The sequence below is a fragment of the Delphinus delphis genome, chromosome 6 (assembly GCF_949987515.2).
Source record: "Delphinus delphis chromosome 6, mDelDel1.2, whole genome shotgun sequence".
NCBI lineage: Eukaryota > Metazoa > Chordata > Mammalia > Artiodactyla > Delphinidae > Delphinus > Delphinus delphis.
The window spans coordinates 49859425-49882282 of NC_082688.1; the positions used below are offsets into that span (position 1 = coordinate 49859425).

A 22858-nucleotide genomic window follows, 5' to 3' on the forward strand; every position below is an offset into this window, starting at 1 on the left:
TGGGGAAGTCTGTGCTTCCACAAACCAAGCCAGAAGTCTCAGCAACCACTTTCTCACAGAAACATGAAATGGCAAACTGCTACTATTCGGGAGGTCAAGGAATGGAGTGCTTTCTGGAGACGGGCGGCTTGGGTGAGAATGGTATCTCTAGTGCTTAACTTGTGAGTGATCTTGGGCAAGGTACTGAACCTCATTTTCCTCATCTTTAAAATGGGGACAATCACAGCTTCCACCTCTTAGGCTGTTGCGAGGGTGACATGAGACCGTCAAGCCCCCAGCACAGTACCCGGAGCCCAGGCGGTACCCGACAGGGACAGCCAGCTTCACAGTGTACAGCCTCTTTGTTTAGCTCCTCACTGCCACTTTATCCCATATCCTGACCTAAACTAGTCCCCACGTGGCATGGTGATCATCTGAAATATAATTAAATCTGCACTCTTCTGTTGCAAACTCTTCCATCATATCTCACTGTTAGAAAAATCTAGCCTGAGGCTCCTCTCACCTCTCCCCTCGCTCGGGGCTGCAGTTACCGTGGTCCTTGCACTGGCCGTTCCCTCTGCCTGGAACACTCTTCCCTGACCCTCAAAGTCAAGTCCAGTTCCAATGTCATTTCCTCAAAGAAGCCCTCTCTAATGGCCCCATCCTCCTTAGCACTAATCCTCAATCTGTAACCACTTTACTGACTTATTGCTCATGACCCCACGAGAAGGCAGCTCAGGGAAGCCAAGCACTGACTGAATGGATGAAGGATGCATTGCTATCCACGGGGCTTGGGTGCTTTTGAGATTAAGCTGCTTTGGTGGCCTGCCCGGACCTGACCCCCTGGCCACCACTGTTGCAAGTTCCAAACCCATTGTAAGGTAAGGCCTGGCCACCTAAGCATAAACAAATGTTGCACAGTGAGCCCGGAAGTCCAAGGTAAACACTTTTATTCTCAGTTCTGCCTTAGCTGTCTCTAGTTTTGCAAGCATGAATAAATGGAATCAACAAGAATCCTCTCCCTAAATGTCTTTCAATAAAATGTGTCACCAAACAAGTTTCCTGTCTTTCCTAAAGAGAGTGTGATTTGAAAGTGACCTCACATGAGCCTTGATCATCGCAGTATATCAGGGTTAATCATCCTGCTTCCGTGCCAGTTCCACTCTCACTTGGCAGCAAATAAACAGCCGCCCCGCAGATCTGCCCTTCCAGCCAGGTAAAGAACTCAGTGAGGAGGGGAGCCGCGAGGGGCGCGGCGGGCACAGAATCCTGAGCCGCTTCCGCCCACAGCAGGGCAGACCCGGGCAGAGAAGGAGATGCGGCTTCATTCACGGCCTCCAACTCGTTGCGTCCAAAAGCCAAATGGGTCCGGGATAACTTGTCATTCCCCCTCGAGTGCCCTTGGCCGGCAGAAAGGGGAGCCAAAGAACGGGAATAAATGTTCTCCAGAGTGCCCCCCTTTCTGAGGAGTACCCAGAGGGGGACCCCTACTCCCAGCCAAGAAACTACAGGGTTAGGAAGGGGATCCATCCCCTCAGAGGCCCTGGGTGCCTTCCGGGGCCCATCTTTCTTCCTGCTCCTCAGAAGCCCGGGCCCCGCAGCTTCACAGGACAGTCTCTCGGATGACGCCAATGAGGCTGTGTGGCCTCTCAGCCTCCGCTCGCCGGGGCCTCCTCTCGGCTCTCGGCCTCCCCGCGGGGACAAAGGTGCTCAGGTCTCCGCAACTCCGCAGGTGCAGCAGGCCAGGCTGTCTCCTCGAGGGCAGCACGAGGGCCCTGGAAGTGCTGGGCTGCATCGGGCCCATGATCTTTGGGAGAATAAACAGGGTGACAAAGAGATTAAACTTCACCAGATGTGGTCCTCAGACCTGCCTCCTACATTTATCCATGTAATATTTAGTTTAGTCGCCTCGGGAAAGAAAAAAGGGTGTTTTCCCAAGGTGGAACCCACTTGGAATTCCAGAGAGTCTCTTAACATGTTGCCTCTTTCCTGAAGTTCCTAAGAAATAGCCCAAAGTTTCTGTTGTTTCAGCTGTAGACCTACCATGCTTAACTATTTGTCTATTGCAATCTCCTGCTTTATATTTAACGTTCTTCTCATCACTTTTTCCCCAACTTCCCTGTGGTCTAAGCCACTGATTCTCACTGGGTCTGCACATCACGAGAGGGGAGGGGAGCCTGTCAGAAAAGTAGATTCCCTGCTCCCCCCTAGCAATTCTGACATGGGAATCTGGAACGGGGCTTGAGCATCTGTAGTTTTAACAAGAACTCAGGTGATCCCGATATACTTGAAAATTGTAAAACCACCGGTCTGCTTAAGCTTATAAAATGTCAGCTAAAACTAATGATGCTTCTAATTGATCTGATAACTCTTCAATTAAGAAAAAACATGATAAACAACATAAAAACTAGGCCAATTTATTTGTAAAAGCTGTTAAGAATGTTTCTACTGCTAGATCTATTTTGCAATGCAGCACATACATAACTTTAAATATATCATATAACAGCAAAAATGGGCAATCCCCGATCCAACTGAGATTGACAAGAGGAGAACTGCTGTGTACATACAGTTTTTAAAATTACAGTCGTGTCTGTATGACCTATATTGCTGTTAGCATGTTGGGAAAAACTCAAGTGATTTACTACCATCTAACATCACAGAACGATCATTGGGATGTCTTTTTGTTTAGTTTCCACCATTCTGAGATTTTAAGGTCATTAAAAGGTTAATCCCCCCAAAAGATGGGACATCAAATTTTTCTAACACTCTGTTATTATATTTGTCTTTAAGGCTGTTTTTGTTTCCTGAGTAAGAAGAAAATTCCAACATTCATAGATGTCTACTGTTATTACATGGTAAGTTAGGACAAGTGGTTTGGATATTGGTAAAAAATTAAAATGGATATAAAAACACATCCCAATAATACTAGAGAAGGTGAAAATGTGCAAAGCTGGGTAGAGTCAGAAATAAAAGCTCCCTTGCCCTCGTCCCTGCCTCCTTCTGTCTGGGGGATGGTGTGGCATTATGATACCTCACCACTGAGATCCAGTTCTGGAAGCCCCGGCAGATGGCCCAGAGTCTACTGCAACAATCCCTGTACCTGAATTTTGATCCAGTCTGTGCACAAAGACCTCACAAACATTTATAGTGATAGCATCTGTTGAACTATAAGTGCTTGTTCTCTTTCCCCAAAGCTACTTTCCATCAAGCAAGACTTTGCAGAAGGTCCAGACCCACAGCTCTGCAGATGCTCCAGCTCTTACCTCACCAGAACTTGGCAGCTCCAAATACTTGCTTCTGTTTTTCAGGCAATTGGGGTGAACAGAGGGAAGGAGGCAGGGAATGACATCTGGAGGAGACCAGGGACATGTGCGTGTAAATCTCTCTCCTACACAGGCTACCAACTGGAGCCTGACCTAGGACTACTGGTTGACCACTTTTTTAGAAAGCAAACAACAAAAGGGCCCATGGTTCATGTACCTCTTCACACGAGTAATCAGACTGTTCTGCTCCCCACGGTCCCCTGAGGGATGGGACAGAACCTGGCTTCTGGCTTCTGTAAGAAGAGGCCAGCAGGTGGGAAGGGGAACAGAAAGGAAAGTGAGGTGGGGATTTGTTCAATCTGCCTGAAAAACGTACCTAGGATCCAGTATCTGGCAATGACCCTGAGAATCAGGCCAACTCCACTCAAGAAGTATTTGATGGGCACATAATACCCACAGGCACAGCCGAGTAACACCCGTGAGCCACTGCGCACTGAGGTCTCCAACAGCCACCCCACAGACATGGGGCTACAGAGCAAACACCCAAAAGGTAAACGCTGCTTTTGAAAGAGGTGGGTGAGGAAAGCTGCGACCCATTCCCACTTCTCGTCAGAGGGAAATTCCATTCACTCAGAGATACGGGTGTAGAGACCACCTAGTCCAACACTTCACTTTAAAGACGAGAAACCTGACACGCAAGTGGAATATTTACGTTCCCGGTTTTATCTTTTCACAGGCTACTTGTTTGGGGATTGCCGTGTGTTTTTTAATAAATGGAAGGGAAAAGGTGTTCGTTCCTTTAAGTCTATCAGCTTAGGTAATCTTGCCAAACATTTCATGGGAACATGAACGGCTCCCAGAATCTTGCCAGTATTAAAATTCACATATGTCCATCATTGTTGAAGGGCTGCAAAAACGTGCCAGATCAAGGGAAACGTTCAACTTAGGAAATGGAATGTTAAAGGTACTCCACACTGCCCATAGCCCTTGCTTTCATCCCTGAGCTGCTCCCTTTTCTTTTTCCAAGCATGCTTCCATATCTCGGAAAAATCGGTTTCTCTTCTCTTGGGCCAAGAAGGCTGTGGCAAAGTCACATGTGAAAAGAAAGCACGCAACTTCCTCCTCTCCTTCCTCACACCTCCTAACCCCATTCCCCTTGATACAGTGACCATGGACTTTCTGTGCCTTCGACAGGAAACCAGAGAAGCCGCTTCAGCTGCTATGGAAACAAGTCATCGGATTCATGCCTGATATTAATAATATAACTACCTGTTCTAGAAAACTGGCACTTGTGATGGCTTCCTCCATGTACTCCTCATCGGACTTCAAAACAGATTTAATGTTTTCTACAAGTTCATGGATGTCCGGGGTCATGCTGCAGGAGGACTGCTCCAGGAACCTCGCCACCAGCAACTTGGTGTCCATGTAAGATTTGTAATCTATTAAAGACCTTGGTCTGCATCTCGAAGCCCGGGATCTCAACCCTCTTCTCAAGGTCACCGCAGCCAGGTCTGGTCTTCCCTCAGTCTGAGTCGCGGCTTCACAGCTGAGCACGGGGACAGCTGTGGGCAGAGACAAACAACACGCACCTTTTGGCCAAGCCCTGTGAACACACATCTGTACTTGAAACAGCACAAACCACGAAATTCCATGTGGAAAACATGTGACAAATGCTGACGGCCATGCACATCTTGCTTTTCCTCTTGCAGGAGGAAAAAAAAGAAAAAAAAACCCTAACACCTACGACACGAGCTTACTCCTTGAAGTGTAATTTCAATAGGACACGTCCCCCAAATATTTTATTGTGCCACATAAAACGCAACCATCAAGGTAAAGAGAGATGACAGAGAAGAGCATCCAGAATGCAAATCATGATGGAGCAATGGTTTCATGGGGGTGATCACCAATACATAGGGATGGTTTGGGCAGGCAGAAAAAACACAGTTGACTGATGGAAGAATGTTCTGGGGAGAGGATGAAGAAGCCACAGGAAGAGAGGAACTGAGGAGAGACGAGACTTGTGGCATGAATGGAATGCTCTGCTCACACTGACTGTACCTTTGTCCTAAACATCCTCAGGGGCACTGTACTGACTTATAGTATCGACGTCACACCATGGCTGGGAGGCGGCGCTAGGGCTGACTATTACAGAAAGAGAAATCTAGTGCAGAAAAAGTACACGTCATTCTGGAAGTCAACAGAGGGCCTGGGAAATCCACCACAGGCTAATTTCCACAACTACTACTTCAGCAAGGGTATAAGGACTGACAGAGCATTACTGCATTGGCAGATGGGTAAAGTGAAATCAGGCCTGGTCTCCACATGTTCATAAGCCAGCCAGCAGCCTTCAGGGTACACGACACTGGAGATTTCAGTCTGTGAAGGTCTGACAAGCAGGAATTTAGATATTCAAGGAAGAAGGGAGGCGGGGGGTGGGAAAACAGGTGGAGGAAGGGGAGCATTCCTTTTCCTCTGGAGAAAGGCAGGCATGAGGAGTTCTAAACAGGGGTTGGCAGCCGTCTTCCTCGGCTGCCACGTGCACATCACAGAGAACCTGACTCTCCGCGGAACACTCACTACAGACACTCATGTGTGAGGACAGAGTCAGGGACTCCACTGTCGCTTGAAGGCGACCTGGTCCCTTCCACAGCAGAGGACTCCAACGGGTAAACACGTGTCATCCTTGCCCCTGCAGCGCTGCAGAAGGGGAGCGGGTTCTGGAAAGATCTCGTTAAGCTGTGTAGACAGCCAAGTTCCTGTGGAAGCTGCAGGTGGCCATCCCGAGTCCTCAGCTTGCCAGGTGGGGCAGAGAACCCCACGGTGAAGACAGGTCCGGGGAGCTGAGGGGCCAGAGGGCGCTCAGTCCCGGGCAGGACTCCTCCCCGCTCAGAAGCCGCTGGAGAGACAAGAGGAGTGTTCCCTCTGGCTCCCACACGGTCAGTCCAGAGCTGTAGCAAACAACACAGGCTGTCAGGGGGACAGAATACAACTAGGAGGTGACGTGGGGCCCGGGACAGAGCAGGACCAGAGGGTCTGCAAAGCTGTATTTGCACAGAGCTTGAAGACAGCATAGGCAACTTGTTAGGACAAGTCACCGAAAGAAGCCTGTGCTGGTGGGATTACAGACTTTCATTTTCTTCCTTTATTTCCTCTATTTTTTTACAATTCTCTACAAGGAAGAGGTATTTGAAGATGTTCAGGCAGTCATATATTCAGAGAAGAAGATTCAATGTTATTTTCAGTTAAAAAAATTTTTTAATTAAAAAAATTTAAAATTTAAAATTATTCAAATAACATCTATACACAAACAAACTCAAAACAGAAAGGGAGAGAGATGGAGTGTGAGAGCTTCGCTCTATCCAAAGTTCTTAAAGCAAGGTCAGATTTAAATAATTCAATCTACTCATGCACAGTAAAAAGATAACTAGTGTTGAATTTCAGAAGAGGGTGGTAAAAAATACACCCCTTTGACTTTTTCCTGGAGAGAGAACGTTCTCTCCCACAGGACTGGGAGCATCTAGGAATCAGAACTAGGTTTGCACTGTCTTCTTCGTGTGGTACCCAGCACAGTATCACGTGCAACCAAACGCTTCTGATGACAGTGACTTGACAAGAAAAATTCTTAGCAGCCTTAAAAGACATGGTAGATGTCTACCCTTAACGTGCATGCAGAATACCTGATTTTCCCAAGACCTGTCAGCCCCCCTCCAAGCTCTCTCTTGAACCCCAGGGCCTTGGGTGGCCAGAGCCACTCGGCACCTATAGGCGAACAAGCACAGTGCCCTGCGAAGAACTTGGGAAATGACATCACCTCTCTCTGCAGAATGATGAAGCACAGGGTCACTCTTGGATCTCGTCCTCGGGGGCTGGAGAGCTCTCCGGTTCCTCGCCGGACACAGCTGGCTGGAGCTGGGAGTTGAAATGGCTGCGCCTTCTTCTCTAGGTGTGTTAGGACTGTCCCCACCTGATTTTTTTTTTTTTTTTTTAAAGAGGAGAAACAGAAATCATTTCTGTTCAGCTGGCACCTTCAACATGCTGGGCAGGAAACACCTGTGAGCCCAAACTTTCTGGGACAAGGGTAATACAGTTCATAATATTTGCTTAGGCTGTGGGCCCAGTAAGTTTTTATCTTGCAGCACCGTGAGAAATGCTGCCTCCTCAAACTACCCCTCCACACCTAAAACAAACGAACAAAAAGCTCTAAATCCAGGAGCAGAAAAAGAAGCCATGCTAAAATGCCTAAAGGTGCTTGGCGTCTTCTCCAGTGGAGCAGCCTCGTGCAGCATCGGAAAGGTCCTAGCCGTTTTACCCTTTCTGACAACTCAGGCTGACCTTGGTTAGGTGGAAGGTGATGGGGGTACAGGCGGGGTGGCTGCCCTGGGGCTGCAGGCCAAATGCAAGCAGAGGGTGTGTCTACGGGCTAGGTTGGGAAACTCCCGGAAAGCCAAGTTAAAGAGCCAGTGGCCACTAAATGAATCAAAGCACTCTGGAACTGGATGACTGCTGTTCAGGAAAATAAAGTCCCATCACTTGTGAGCCTGACTCGTGGTTTGGGAAACTTTTTTAAGAAATGTAAGAATTAAAAACATACTTAGGAAACAGAACCCTGCTGCATAATTCTACTTAAGACGGAAGGTGAACAGAGCAGAAATCCATTCTAAATGGCGCTGCTGAAAAATTACCTCCACCTAAAATAGCTGAAAGTTGATCCATTATTTATCACCATTTGCAATTTTGTCCTGTGGACAGTTCTCTGGGCCATTTAAAACCTCTCCAAAGAGAGAAAGCAGTAACAATGTTCCCTTAGGTTACAAGGATAACTGTAAACGGACTCTAGTATTTAATGCAGGATTGCAAATCAGCATTCAGTACATGTGAAGGTAGTATGACCTGGGTCCTTAGTTATAAATGAGCAAATCACTCTGCAATAGGTAAAACTCTTTTTGTCTCTTTACAAGAGCTTATCTTATTTTAACAGGAGAAAAAAAATCTTAGATCAGAAAACACAGGAAAACCAAATTAAACTCTGTAATCCATTTCTGAAAAGTCTGGTTATTCGTAAAAGATTCTAAAGAGATCTTTATTTCTGTTCACATAGTATTTCCTACTTGTAAGCCCTAAGAGTTGATAATATTTTTATACCCAGAAAAAAGGATATAGCTTGAACCATTTGCTCCAAGAATATTTGACCTCCAACAAAATATCGTACAGATGATTATTTTACCATTTTTAGTCTACTGAATCATGAGTTTGGGCAGCAAGAATGTATTTATTACCTTGAATCACTGGCATGCAGGTCGGTTCCAAAGGGCTGGTGGCAGCTCCTGATCCTTCTGGCATTTGGAATGAAGATCCCTGCAACACAGGAAAACAGAGCGTTGTCTGTTGATATTCAGCTCAGCCATCATCTGGACTGGAGTGAACTTGAAAAGATCTACAGGGCATGGTCCCTTCCCCACCCCGCTCTCTGTGTGGCTGCTTTTCCTACTTGCCGTCAATGTACCAAAGAGAAACTCTATGGACAGTACCTGCTGCTGGTCCGTCTGGCTCACCACAGCTTCATAGGGAGGCGGGGGGTCCAGAGGACAGAACACTTCCACGCCTTTGATTCGCGCTCCGTAGATATGTGGCAGTGGTATAACATCAGGACCGACCATCCTAGGAAGAGCATCCTGGCATCAGGAAGCATGTTCTGGCCATCTGACGGTAGCGTCTCCAGCATACTGGCCTTCACCTCTAGAGGGTTATCCACTGACAATGGGGAAAATCACTCGCCGCTCCACGCTACAACCTCCTGGTCCAGGAGCAGGGGAATAACCTAAGCTGCTCTCGGATGGAGTGCCCAGAATTCTTAGGCAAGTGACAGCATAGAAAATGCAATACCATCGTTCCTTTTAAATTTACTAGTCAAAGAGCAAGCAACAATCCGTAAGAGACAGAAAGTGAATTAGTGGTTGCACAGGGGCTTGGGGAACGGGGGGGACGGGGAGTGACTGCTTAATGGGTACGGGGTCTCCTTGGAGGTGAGGAAAATGCTTTAGAACTAGACGGAAGTGGTGGTTGCACCATATTGTGAATGTACTAAATGCCACTGAATTATACACTTTCAAAAGATTAATTTCATGTTATGTGAATTTTACCTCAATAAGAAACAAACAAACAAAGGATTCAGGGAAACTCAATTATTTGTTACATTAGTACATGACAAAAGTTTCTTGCCCGGGTTTCCCTCACGTCTGATTCATGGTAGAAACTCACTATTTGTTAAATAAATGTTTGAAATAATGAGTACATTTTTCAAAAAAAAAGTGAACAACATCACAGCTCAGAGACAAAGCAGCAATGCTGCAGGAGGAATCACAGAGTGCCTCTTCCTAAAGGTGGTCATTCAACAAACACTGATGGAGCGCTTGCTGTAGCTGTGGCTGTTGGCCTGTGGGTGAGAGACCTTTGATAGCAAAAAATAAAAACAAAAAAACCCACAAGATTTTCCGCCAGCATTCACAGAAGGTTACACACACACACAAATTATCTAGATAACAAAGAACCTAAATTTGAAAACGACAGTTAAAAATACATGAAAGTTTGTACCTTAGGACAAAACTTCCAGTTACAAAATACATGCAGATAAGTCCTGGGGATGTAATACACGGCATGGTGACTATGGTTAATAATACTGCATGGTGTATTTGAAAGTTGTTAAGAGAGTAGGTCGTAAAAGTTCTCATCACAAGAAAAAATAAAACTTGTAACTATATGTAGTGATGGGTTAACTAGATTTATTGTGGTGATCATTTTACAATATATACAAGTGTTAAATCATTACTTGTTTACCTGTAACTCATACAATGTTATATGTCAATTATATCACAACTTTAAAAATACACAGAAGACAAAAACAACTGTACTCAGGCCATGAAGTGTTGGGGAATGAAAAAAAAGATAATAGCAAAAGTTTAACATTTGTTCTTGAAATGCAAAAATGGACATAAACTAAAGGAGACTGATGAAAAGACAAATTCTGGGGCCAGCTGCCTACAAGGGGCTGCTTTTGTTTTGTTTTGTTTTGTTTTCGAAAGGTGCTCTCTGCATTTACGGTTGTTTCATTTGTGCCCATTTACAAAAATGCAATTGGTGGAAGAAAAAAATTGAAAAAGATGTGATATTCTGTCTTCCTAACAATAAAACTTCTGGAGTTCTGGGATTTAGAAGGATGAGACTCCTACAGCCTGAACGAAAAAGTGAGAAAGTGCTCCCCTTTTTTCCTGCATCTTTATTCAAAAACAAGACTCTCAGCTCGTGCTTGACCTGAGAGGAAGGGAGAAGGTCACGTGCTGACACCCCAGGCAGGGATGTGTGCAGGCTCAGCACATCTGAGGAGAGGCACCTGCAGGAATGGTCCCTCCCTAGCCCGGCTGGGAGGGGTCCTGGTAAAGTCATCAAGAAAGGGATATTCTTCTCCCTTAGAGGAGGACTTGCCCACGGGTTTCACGCCAACTCTCCATTCCAGCTGAAGCTGTTTAAGAACTATAAACACCAAGTGACTCCAGGAATACAGACCCTTCGTGGACCTGACTTTGAAGACTTTCCTGACCAATGAACAAGGCAACTTGTTTTACTCACTGAGACCTATGCACTCCTTCCTTCGGCTCCAGAGGGCCAATCTTTAATCCTTAATTAGCATAATTCTGTGAGCATCTTTCCGGCACTTACAATCCCCCCTCAGTCAACTCCCCATGCGTTTCTTCACTGTGGTGTCCTTGCCTGGAAAGTTCATCCCCCAGCTTTGCTTGTTAGCTCTGGTGCTATATATTTCATATTCCCAACCCAGTGGCTACCTATATGTTCCTATAGAAGAGAGAGGGCTTGCTTAGGACCAAGAAGTGGGAGGAATGGGCTTCACTTTAGATCCTCTAAACTACTACAGAATCTCTTCAAGAAGGAAAACTGGGGGGAGAAAGGGGGTACACTTTATCTAAATTGGCTGAAAAATGAATGGCTTCTATGGTGGTTATTACAATAACCAGCAAAGCCTCATTTAGATGGAAGATGCTGCTAGAGTTGATGTAGCAGGAAAGTTCCTTTCCTACTAAGCAACTTTTCCTTATTTGTACCACTTTTGGGTAAATAAGGATCCATGGAGGGAAATAGGTCTGTTTGCTACAGGTTTTGTTCGTGATCCCTTATGGTGCTCAACCCAGCTATAGAGCAGAATCACCCAGGAGGGCTCCTAAACTGGGCATGGCCCAGGCCTTACCTCTAGAAACTCTGCCCTAGTTGCCTGTGGTGGGGCCCAGGTATCTGTATGCTGTCAGTGCTCCCAGGTGGTTCCAAGGCACAGCCAGGACTGAGACCACTGCTAAGCAAAATGGATTATGGTGGATGAAATCAAAACCCTGTTATATCTGGGAAAGGTGATCAAACTTTTACTGAAAATGAGTGTCTTTAGAAAACTGTTGCCTGATAAGGTAGGGGTAAGATTAAGGGCTAAATGTTTCTTAAGAGTGAGAAACATGCCAAGAACATCTGAAACCATGCAACTAACAATGGTAGAGCACGGTCTAAAGCTTTTGCCTGTAGAAAGATTTTTTTAGCCCATTATCTCATAACAATCCTCTCAGGAGTCACATGACAAGGCAGGTGAATGAGGAAACTGAGGCTCAGAAATGGTAAGAGATCCACCCAAGGTGACCCTTTTAAGAGACTCCAGAGCCTGGGCTTATTCAAATTCATCCCAAAGTCTCCAGGAAACCTTCGCTGGTTCATGCTCATGAGACCTCAAGATGAACAGGAAACCCAAACAGATCATGCAAAATACGTTCTGCTTTGATGCTACAAATAGGCCCTGAGAACTTACCGAGGCTGATGGAGCAACTAATATGACCTTGACCAAAGAACGATCCTCCTCTGTGTGCTGAGAGAGCTTGGCCCTTCCACGGGGCACATGTTGGTAGGGGTGTGGGAGTGGGGAGTGAGGCAGGGTCGCCCAGCCCAAAGCTGAGCACAGAGTCAAGCCTAGGCACAGCCCAGCTCCACTTGAGTTTGGGTTTTGAAGTTCATTTGGAAAGGAAATGGGTGGGCCTTGTTGCTTTCACCTTTAAGAAATGCCCAGGTCAACCTGGCTCCCATGCGCTCATCTTCAGTTTTCTCTAGCAGGTAACATCCCACAGTATAACCAGGTCCACATTCACGAATTAGGTTGGAGACTTTCCTTTTTGACTCCTGGCTCAAGCCAACTTCTGAGACTGGGGGACTCCCTGGAGTAGAGGAGATGGGGTACACAGCCCCCTCCAGTACTTACAAATTGATTCACAAAGTAGATAACCATCTTTGGATAGAAGCCTTGACTGCAATCAGGCTTCTACTTATGAGAGTAACTTGAGAAGCCCTTTTTCAAGGAGATACCAATGCATGCAATGGTTGTATTTATAGAAGTTAAATAAATAAAGCTCTTCTGAGAGGTCCTAATACCTTACAGGAAAACGGGAGCCTGTATTACGTGAAAACTCTTAACATAACTGATTGTGGAAATATTAATGATAAACATCTGTTAATATTCTTGCCTGCCTGCTTATAAGAAAGAAAATTATCAATTGGGGTTAAACAGCTAGTGTCGATGATGTTGATTTATACTGAGAATCTAGCAAAGTCAGTCAAATTTAAAAATATCTCTGATAGAATATGTATCTAAAGGTGAATAAATTTAGCCATTTAAAAAAGGAGAAGTGGGCAAGGGGCAGTGGGGGAGACAGGGGCATGGGATTAAGAGACACAAACCACTATGTATAAAATAGATAAGCAACACAAAATATTGTACAGCACAGGGAAATACAGCCATTGTTTTGTAATAACTTTAAATGGAATATGACAATAAAAATATTGGATCACTATGTTGTACACCTGAAACTAATACAATATTGTAAATCAACTACAATTTTTAAAATATACATAAAATGTTAAAAAAAAAAGTGGCTGCATTCAGATATTGTAGAATTTTAGAAAATGAGGCTATTTGCCCATTGGAGATATGAGCTAGTGCTCCAGATATATACTTTAGGCCAAGCATTCTTGTTCTCTCAAGGGTGCTCTGCATAACCCCCTCCCCCACGTTCCTCTGGGAAGTTCTGGTTGGTAGAGCCCTTGATGACAAGCTTGTCTGTCTTCTTCCAGCTCAGACTTGGCCAGGGGCTGGCTCAGAGCTCAGAGGGGCAAATCCAGGGATGCACCCAGATCCTCAAAGACCCACAGTGATAAGCATGACTATGGAGGTGCAGAGAAGAGAAAGGAAAGAGGCAAGAAGGCCGGGGGATCCCACAGGTCAGCACTACTTCTAAACCCACATGACTTACTTTCCCTTTCTGCCACAGCATGAAATTAAATGTCTGCTGCCTCCTCTTAGGTCAACCAAGTGCTCACCCGCACCTCAGAGAGCCAAGGAACTCTTCTTGAAGAGGGCATTTCTCTCCCCAACCATGAAGTAACAGGCACTTTTACTGTCCTTCAATGTGCACTCTGCAGACAGCCTGAGATTGGGCTACGTTTTTAGCAAACGTGTCCTATGGTACACAAAGAATATGTGTTTTGTTGCTATGTCCCTCTGGCCTCTGTAATTCTTGGCTCATTTCCTAAACGACCAGCGAAGCCATCCTGGCCCCTGAAGCTTCGAAATTCCAGCCCACCAGTCCCTGTACAAGAGGGAGGCTGAGCTGTCCCCCAGGCCATCTGTCCAGCCAGCTGATGTCCTTTCCAGCTTTGCGGTCATCTCTTACTTCCGCCGAGGTGGGTGGGTAGGGGAGGGGCTAGAGTGGGGTTTAGATACGAGTCTGCGGGACAAGTCAGGAAGATAACCCATTGAAAAGAACATTAACAGTGTCTGGGTGGTGACTGGTGAGCTCTTTCAAAATGACATGTGGCTGCCCTGAGCACTAGAAAATGGATTTCCAAAAACCCCAAGCCTGACATCAGATTTGTCTGACAACTCTCCACGTGTACCTCAGGGTTAAAAAGTAGAAATTCCAAGCCCTCTCAACAGCAAGGGAAAGACGCTAGTCTTTCTTGTAGAATTCAGAGATTTGTTGTTTAGAAGTTTAAATGTAGGGTTTAAGTTTAAATGTAGGGTTGCTTTAGCCTTTAAATTCGGAGTAAGATCATCACTTCATCCTGGAAGCCAACCCTGACCAGCTGACTCTTCCTTCAAGCTCTCTGCAGCCCACTCACCAGTCTAGGTTAGGAAGTCCTCCTCTTGCACTCAAAATCTCCCTTTTGAGTACTACTGTGATCCTTTCAACACTCATTTTTAATGACCTAGACTGTGAGCTCCTTGATAGGGGGAGGAAGTTGGTATAACTCATTTTGAATTCCAATAACCCAGCACAGTAACTAGTAAGCAGCAGAGGATGGAGTAAATGTTTGTTGAATGAATAAATGAAGTCATTCTTTAGAATGGTACAATTCTAGAAGTGGCTAACAACCAAATGAATGCATGCAGCACTTCATTCTACAAATAATGATTTCTGAGATTTAAGAAACAGACGATCAAATTTCGAGCTAGAATTTGAAAAGGAGAATAAACACGGTATCTATTTTTTTCTAGACCAAGGAGATGTAATTAATAATTAACCTTTTTTTAATGGCTGGGAAGAAGTTCATGATTTGAGGACCTGCTGATGGTTCACAATGAATATCGATTTGGCCCGACTGAGAGCGTTTCCAGGGCAACAGCAGTTTTCAATCATGTCAAATTACAGCAGTTATCTCACTGGGTGTCAGTTTTCCTAAGAAGCTAATTGAAATTGAAAAACTATATCCTTAGGTCAAGGTTTGACTTTCCTTTGGTTTCATGCAATTTGTCAGACCAAAAAAGAGAGAGAAAAACCGGACGATCCTGGAAAATAATACAATGTCTAGATTTTGGAGAGAAGTCAGAGCCCATGCTGTGAGTTCTGGAGACCCTTCGGCCTCAAAACTGAGAGCAGCCCAGAGACCTGGGCGGGGGTATGTAGGGAGGATACCTGCGGTTGGTCCGGGGTGTGCACGAGTAAAACGTGGCGAAATAGGAAGGGGGAGGCACTGGCGGCACAAAGTCGTCAGGGTCTGGGATGCGTCTGTGTTCCTCCACTTCTTCCGCAGAAATCTGTGATTCATCCTAATTAAACAGCACCTCGGTTAGTCAACAGCTCGGGGAGAAAAGCAACGGATGACACAACAAGGTCCGAGGGTGGGATCAGTGGAGTCACAGACACCCTGCCGCCTTGCATGGACTTACGACGCAGGATCTTCGGGCTGCAAAGATCTGAAGGTAGCGAAGGGCGGCTGCCACCAAGCAGACGGTGGTGGTCAGGGCATTCAAGGCACACAGGGCGAAAAGGACTTTCTGGAACCAGGAAACAAGGACGCACCTGAGTACCTCAAAACTGAGGACCAGAACGCAACATAAAAACTTTAAAAAATAATAATAATACTGCCCCAAGGAAGACAATTCCCATGAGAAAATGCATGTAAAGGACTTAGATGGTGTTTGGCTCATGCCGGGTGCCAAACACACACTGGTTATTATTAACACTGTCATGCAATAGTGTGTACTTCTTAATTTTAAAAACTTATCTTAGAAGATTCCTGTCCCGGGCAGACCTGGTATTACCATATTTCTTTTTGCATCAGAATCCTGTCTGGAAATATCCCTTCCAGCAAAGTACTGAATTTCTCTTCTGAAGTCAGCGTACCCAGTGATAGCAAATCCCAACCTCCCCCCTCCCACAGACTCCCACCAGGGACAGCACGCTGCTTAATTCGTGGCCACTGATTCTATTTCAGGAGCCACTGGCAGAGCTGCCCCGGGCACCCAATGAAGACAACACAGGGGGCAGGCTGGCCCGAGTGTCAACAGGGCTTGTCTCCTCTAAACACATGTCTCAAAATAGCAGCAAAGCCAATTCCAAAAGTTTCTGTTGCCACAGTCCTGGCTGCTTAGCGGGGCTTTCCCCAAGCAAAGTCCTGGCTCAGAAAGTTTGGGAGTGACTCAGCTACCGAAAATCCAGAAGCCAAAGAAAGAAGGCCATTTTCACATCCTCCAAAACTCAGAGAGCTGACAGCTTCTCTCTCTTTGCTTAGAGATTCCTCTTCCCCACAAGAAAATAAACCCAAAACAAAGATCTAAAGAAAGCCATCAGTGACGGACCATCCAAAAGCTAGTATCTCAGGGTTCACCAACTGAGCTTGTCACTCACTGGGCTAACAGACCTTAAGTCAGGACGTGATTTTTATCCAATTCCCTAATAAAGGTTAATTTTGTATTTCTCTTCAGCTGGTATCATTTGCTTTTCATCTCTTTCGCTTAGTATAGTTGCGGCCTATTAAACAAGAGGTAGTGTCTTGACTTTCTCTTGTACTTTCTGGCCAATACATCTCCTTAGTCTATGTGTTTTAGAACGGCAGCACTCAACAGCCTACAGGATTCATTTAAGCCAACAAAGGAGCATTAGAACAATAACAAATGGGCATGGACTTTAGAGGTTCTGCTAAAACTACATCTTATATGTGTAGCTACAACATGGGTGTGTATGTGTGCATATGTGTGCGTGTATATGTAAATTCACATACGTACACATATACATGTGTATGCATTTAGGCTCCTTTACATTTTTTACTAGCTTATAATTCTTGAGCACAAAGAAGCTATCCATTCATAACTTAAGAGAAACACAATAATCTGTGGGTTCTCAATTCTGTCTCTAGGTCACTGATAATTCTGCTTCAATAGGATTATTTGAAGGAGGTAAAAAAGGAGGAATATTTCAGGGAGCTTTGCCTTCCTTGGGGTCTCTGTGGTGTAGTTACTGGTGGGGGATGGAATCTATTCCAGATACCTTGAGTAGAAGGTGAACAGCACTACAAGGCTGAACTGGGAAGAGTTTCAAGGCATTTTCTTTGTCTGTGCATTTGGCTGGTTGAAATTCTTCACAACAGAAGCAAATCTTGCCTTCACCTAAGTCCACCTTAAGGGGAAAAGGCAGAACAACAATTTAATTATTAAGTAAGAATACACAGGCCACACCATGGAACACCAATCCTACACAATGAGATATGGCAGGGTTCAGTGTCAGGCAACGTCTACATCAGTCAGGACAGCCTAGGGTATGCTGGGTAACAACCAGCCCCCAAATTTCAGTGGCTTAATCAACCAAGGTTATTTCTTGACTATGCTACATGTCCACTGCAGGTCAGCAGAGGGCTCTGCTCATCACATTCCCTTAGGGACCGAAGTTGATGGAGCATCTACTATCTGAGGATTGAGGGTCACTATGCTAGAGACATGGAGAGCACATGATGAATTGCACATCGGCACTTAAAGCAGGTTTACAAGGTAAAAGGTAGGACACTCAGTTAAATTTGAATTCAGATAAACAGGTCATTCCTTAGGGTCAGTATGTCCCGAATATTGCATGAGATATGTTTATAGTAAAAAACGATTACTTTTTATTTGAAATTCAAATTTAATTTGGCGTCCTGTGTTTTCACTTGCTAAATCTGGTCACCCTAGCTTAAATCTTCCTCTTGGAAATGACACTCCTCACATGAGCCCAGTTTCAGTTCCAAAGTAAATCATATGGCTCCACTTAATCCAAGAGGGCAAGGAAGTTCACTCTACCACGTGCCTGGAAGAAGCACAAGGTCTATTTGGTGAACAGTAGCCCTAAACCATGTAGGCTTAAAGAGATCTCTTAGTTCACATCTTCAGTGTGTTCATAGATTCTAGTAGAAGTTTTCTTTATTTGAAGTGATACCATTACTGACGAGTAATCTCATATATTTTTAGTGAGATGCTTTGCAAACTTTGGGTCACTTTTCCAAGTTTCCATTGAGTCAGATTGGGAACATATGAACTAGCTGATATGGGCTAATAAGACCCATAATTTGGGAGCAGAGGTTCATTCTTACTTGCTCTGCAGCTTGAGCTGTTAAAGTTGGCTATTCTATTTTGGCTAAACAGAAAGGCCACACCTCTTTCATACTTGTTCAATTAAATAGGCGGCTTTGACTTCACTAGCTGCAAAATTCTTCAGGAATCTTTAAGAATGACTGAACATTTACAATGCTTTTGTTGCTTAACAGAAAAAAAAAGCCTTTTTTCTCATTGAATTAAGATTCTTATCCTCTAGTCATAGTGGAAAATTTCATGGTAGTTTCCATATAAGGAGGAAACTTAGTTCCTTCTAATATAAGTTGACTAGGAAGCCAAAGGGAAAAATTTGTACCACTGGATTACACAATTTTTGGTTTGGTTTTCTTTTTCTTTTGAACTGCAATTTACATACACAAATCATAAGCATACCATTCAAGGAATTTAGAGCCATGCATATCCCTCTGTAACCCAAACCCTTATCAACATACAGAACATACCATCACCAGAGAGAATTCCTTCACGTCCCTTCCTATGGACCCCTGCCCACACCCTCCAAAGAGACAACCACTGTTTGGATATTTTTTCCATATAGATTAGTTTTGCCTCTTACAGAATTCCACGAATCCTAGAACATTTTTTATTCCTTGTCCTTAAATCATATTGAAAGGGACGCATTACTAAAATAAACACGGATGCCCAGATTTTTTATAAATTTTGCCTCTGATAAAAAGAATTACAACTAGAGTTACCTCGATGGCCTCCATAATCTATCAATTCACAACTACTTTGGTTTCTGTCTTTTCCTGGTTTGTCCACAAGAGATTGTTATCTCAGCGACGTCCCCACACCTAGATCCACGACTCCACACACAAAGGCACAAGGCTGTTTCTGTTTGAATTTTTCTTTCATTGTCTCACATTTTTGAAGGTACATCCTGCTGCTAATATCTAGATTCTTGGCTTCTAAAGGAAAACTTCTGTGGACATTCAGACAGGACTTCCCTAGGCAGGTGGGAACTATTCTTTCCCCTCAGGGATCGCTGACTTTCTCTTCGTTGCTCTTCCATAGTTAATCATATCCTTACACCAGGCTAAATTCATAAGGTAAATATTACTCCCAATGGGCTTCCTCCTTGAAAGTCTCCTGCTGAGAACTTCCTGTTTTAATACTAACAGCATTATTTAGTATAACAAAGAAGCACCTAATAGAGATGATTCATTCTTCTCATGTCTCCATTCTGTTCAAGTACACAAGGCCCTCTCTCACCAAGCAGGAACCAAGCTCACGTTTTTCAACGCGACACAGTGCAATTTCCATTTCTTACATTGTATAAGCCTCAAGATCTTACCTGAGGACTTCACCTCCCCTAGGTAAGACTAGGTGTCATCTTACAAAGTACTCCCTTCCCACATGAGTCCATTCTTAATCCAAGGCATTATTTTAAGACAGAAACCAATCCTGTGTGGGCTGCACATACAGAAACCTCAGCTCTCTGGAAACTTTGGATGGCAAGATTTTCCAGGTAAGTGATAATTAATCCCTTTAAACAAAGGATCTTATCTGAAAGTTAATCACTATGCAAACAATAATGAATATCTATCACTGTGCCCAGCTGATATAGGAAAGCCCTGAGGCTTCATGCAAAATGATTCTAGGCAACCGTGCCTTTTGTGTTCCTCATTCTTCCTGTTTCTGACCCTTCACCTGCCTTCTTAATCCCATCTGCCCAATATTTCTGAAAACTTATTCTAACTTCTCTTCAATGTCTTTAACCATCTGCAAACAACCCTGTCGAATCTCCCCATTCTTAAATGAAAAAATCCCTCTTTCATACTTGACACTATTACCTGAAGCTGTCAGATCCTCTCCTTCCTCCCGTCATCAATCACTATCATGGCTCTCTATCCTAGCTGCACATTAGAATCTTCTGGGAAGATTTCCCCAAAATGATGATGCCATCTTTAGCAACTAGGGAACTGCAAATTAAAGTAATGATGAGATCTTGACTTAGCCCCATCAGACTGGCAAAAAATTAGAGGGTAACGCTTGTTGTAGGTAGAGGGTTACTGGTAGAAATGTAAGTTAAAGCTCTTTAATAAAGGAACTGTCCATACATTTTAAATTAAATATACTTATTCCCAACCACTTCGGAAAACCGTTGAGCAGTTTCTTTTAAAGTTAGACATACGTTTACCACATGAGCCAGCAATTCCATACTTATGTATTTACTCAAGAGAAATGCAAACAGGCCCCCAAAAAACATTATACAAAAATGTTCACAACAGCTTTGTTCATAACACCCCTAAACTGGAAACAACCCAAATGCCCATCAACAGGAGAACTGATAAAACAAACTGTGCAATTTTTATACAATGAAATATTGCCCTGATTAAGAAAAGAGAGTGAGAAGGGAAGAGCAAACAACTGATATGACCCAAAAACATGGATGAATCTCAAAAACATCATGCTGAGCTAAATAAGTCAGACACAAAAAGGTACATGACTCCACCTGCACGAAGTTCAAGAACAGACAAAACTAATCTATGGTGAAAGAAACTGGAACAGTGGTTGCCTATGAGAGAGTTGAGACTGCCTGAAAGAAGACAGCAAATAACTTTCTAAAGTGATAAAAATGCTCTAGATTTTGTCTGGGGTGTACACATGAGTGTATTTGTCATGATGAATGTATACTTTGGTCAAAACTTAATGAACTGCACACTTGAGATCTGGTCATTTCGCTATAGATTTTATCTCAGTTTTTTAAAAAATGGATAGAATCATCAAATGGTTGAACGTGCTATAAAAAAAAAATGAGATAAACAGAAGAACAATCCTTGTCCTGGGAGCCTGCTCCGCTTAGGTCACAGCCCCGATGGAGATCTGCAGAATAGTATTCATAGCAGCACTGCTTCTATCTGTCAAAACCCAAACCACAATGGACAACAAGAAAATAGAGAACTGACTTGTTCAAAGGGAAAAAGGGTGTTAGAGCTGTACCTAATATATCTTTAAGTGAGAAAAGCAATATGCAGGGAAGTGGATACAAAAGCTCCCATTTCTGAAGAATAAGTAGTGAACAACCCCACCCCATACACATCTACATAAGGTTACATGAGCATGAAACATGAAAGGAAATCCCCCAGCTTGTTACCGTGGATTCAGGGTGACTGGTGTAGATGGTGAGGCAAAGAGGGAAGGAGAGAATCCCTTCCTCAGAAAGACTCCACTTGCCAAATACGTTCCCTAATGAAAAACAATTACAATATGGTCCTGTTGATGAAAAATTAGGTGTGTTTTTATCCATAAAGACAGTGCAAAAAACCTGTCAAATGGTTAACTATGATGTCCCCAAACAGTGATATTTCAAATGATTTTTAAGTTCCATCCTACACTTTTATGGCCTGTCCAATTATATAATTAGAAACAATCCCAGAGTTGGTTTTGTGGTGGGAAAATTTTTTAATTAAAAATACACTTCAAAACTTAAAAAAATACTGATGCTAAGACACCCACTCCAGGGCAGTTGAGAATCTCTGAGTATGGGGCCCAAGTCTGGGTATTCTTTAAAAAGTTCCCCTAGGTGATTCTAACAGGGAGTCAGGGTAGAGAAGCACAGAATTTCTCAGAAAAGTCAACCATATAGACCCTTATGCCTTGTAATTTGGCTTCTGTTTGTTCCAGAGCCAACAGTGATCTAACCACTCAGGCTAACTAACTACTAACTAACCACTGCCCTTGGAATCCTCTCCTCTCCTGGCTTCGACCCACTCCCTTTATTTATTTATTGTTCAAGGCCCATCTCAAATACCTACGTTCCACGTATCCTTTTCCTGTCTTCCCAAGAATAGAAGTCCTTCTTCTTTTGCACCCCCAGAGCACTGTGTCTCACTCTGATGGCTGATCACAGACTCCTTTGCTTTGCAATTGGGCATTTACTCATCCCCTCCACAAACACTGATCAAGCACCTGCCATGGTTATCCCACTCCTCTTGCTACGTGATAAACGTCTAGGTCAGAAACGATGTCTGACTTTCCTTTCTACTCTCTGCAGTTTCTAGCATGGGGTCTTGCATATGATAGATGCTACTCTTTTATCGAACTGTCTTTTAAAATATTATGACTTTTCACTTCTAGCCTGTCTGTTCTCTTTGCCCCTTCCAATTTTCTGTGTAATTAGTAACAGGAAGAACAAGCCTTGTTTAAAATTTATTTTCTGGGAACTCTATGTATGTAGAGAAGTCTGTGGGAGGTGCTGTTGAAAACTCCCAAGAAAATACAGAGCCAGACACTGTTCTTAGGAAGATTCCAGACCAGGAGAAGAGAGAAGAAAGGTATATGAATACCTTTAGTCCAAAAAAGGAACGAGAAATGCTTCAGAGATGTACAGATAGGAATTCTGGAAGATTACCTTCCCTGGGGATCAGGGACTATTTCCTTAAGAAGATCATTGTTGAATGAGGCTTTAAAAGGCTGACACCATTTGGATGAACAGGGATGTAAGGGACAGGGAATGGTCGGGGGAGAGACAGCATTGTGAGAAACAGGAAAGTAGGGCAGGAGCTTGGGTAATGACATGTGGGCTCGGGCTCCATTACAGGGAGTGTGAGTTGCTGCAGCAGGAGAGCAGGATGAGGGCAAATGATACAGGGCCTTAAAAACCAGAAAACATTGTGAGCCTGTGCTTCCAAAACTTACACTTATTAAGTGAGGGAAT

The 22858-nt window shown here is 44.0% G+C and overlaps 1 protein-coding gene across 1 annotated transcript in view; it reads right to left on the minus strand.

The window, feature by feature from the left end:
* Positions 1-919: 919 nt before the first annotated feature.
* The window catches only part of ENTREP1 (endosomal transmembrane epsin interactor 1), a 60568-nt gene continuing 38629 nt past the window's right edge, over positions 920-22858 (minus strand). The window contains exons 4-11 of the mRNA XM_060013429.1: positions 17108-17236; positions 15508-15615; positions 15254-15387; positions 8771-8900; positions 8519-8597; positions 7054-7206; positions 4512-4804; positions 920-1786 (exon numbers count right to left, since the gene is read on the minus strand). Of these exons, the coding sequence (XP_059869412.1) occupies positions 1583-1786; positions 4512-4804; positions 7054-7206; positions 8519-8597; positions 8771-8900; positions 15254-15387; positions 15508-15615; positions 17108-17236 (1230 nt within the window). The 3' untranslated portion in view covers positions 920-1582. The remainder of the gene's footprint in view (positions 1787-4511; positions 4805-7053; positions 7207-8518; positions 8598-8770; positions 8901-15253; positions 15388-15507; positions 15616-17107; positions 17237-22858) is intronic.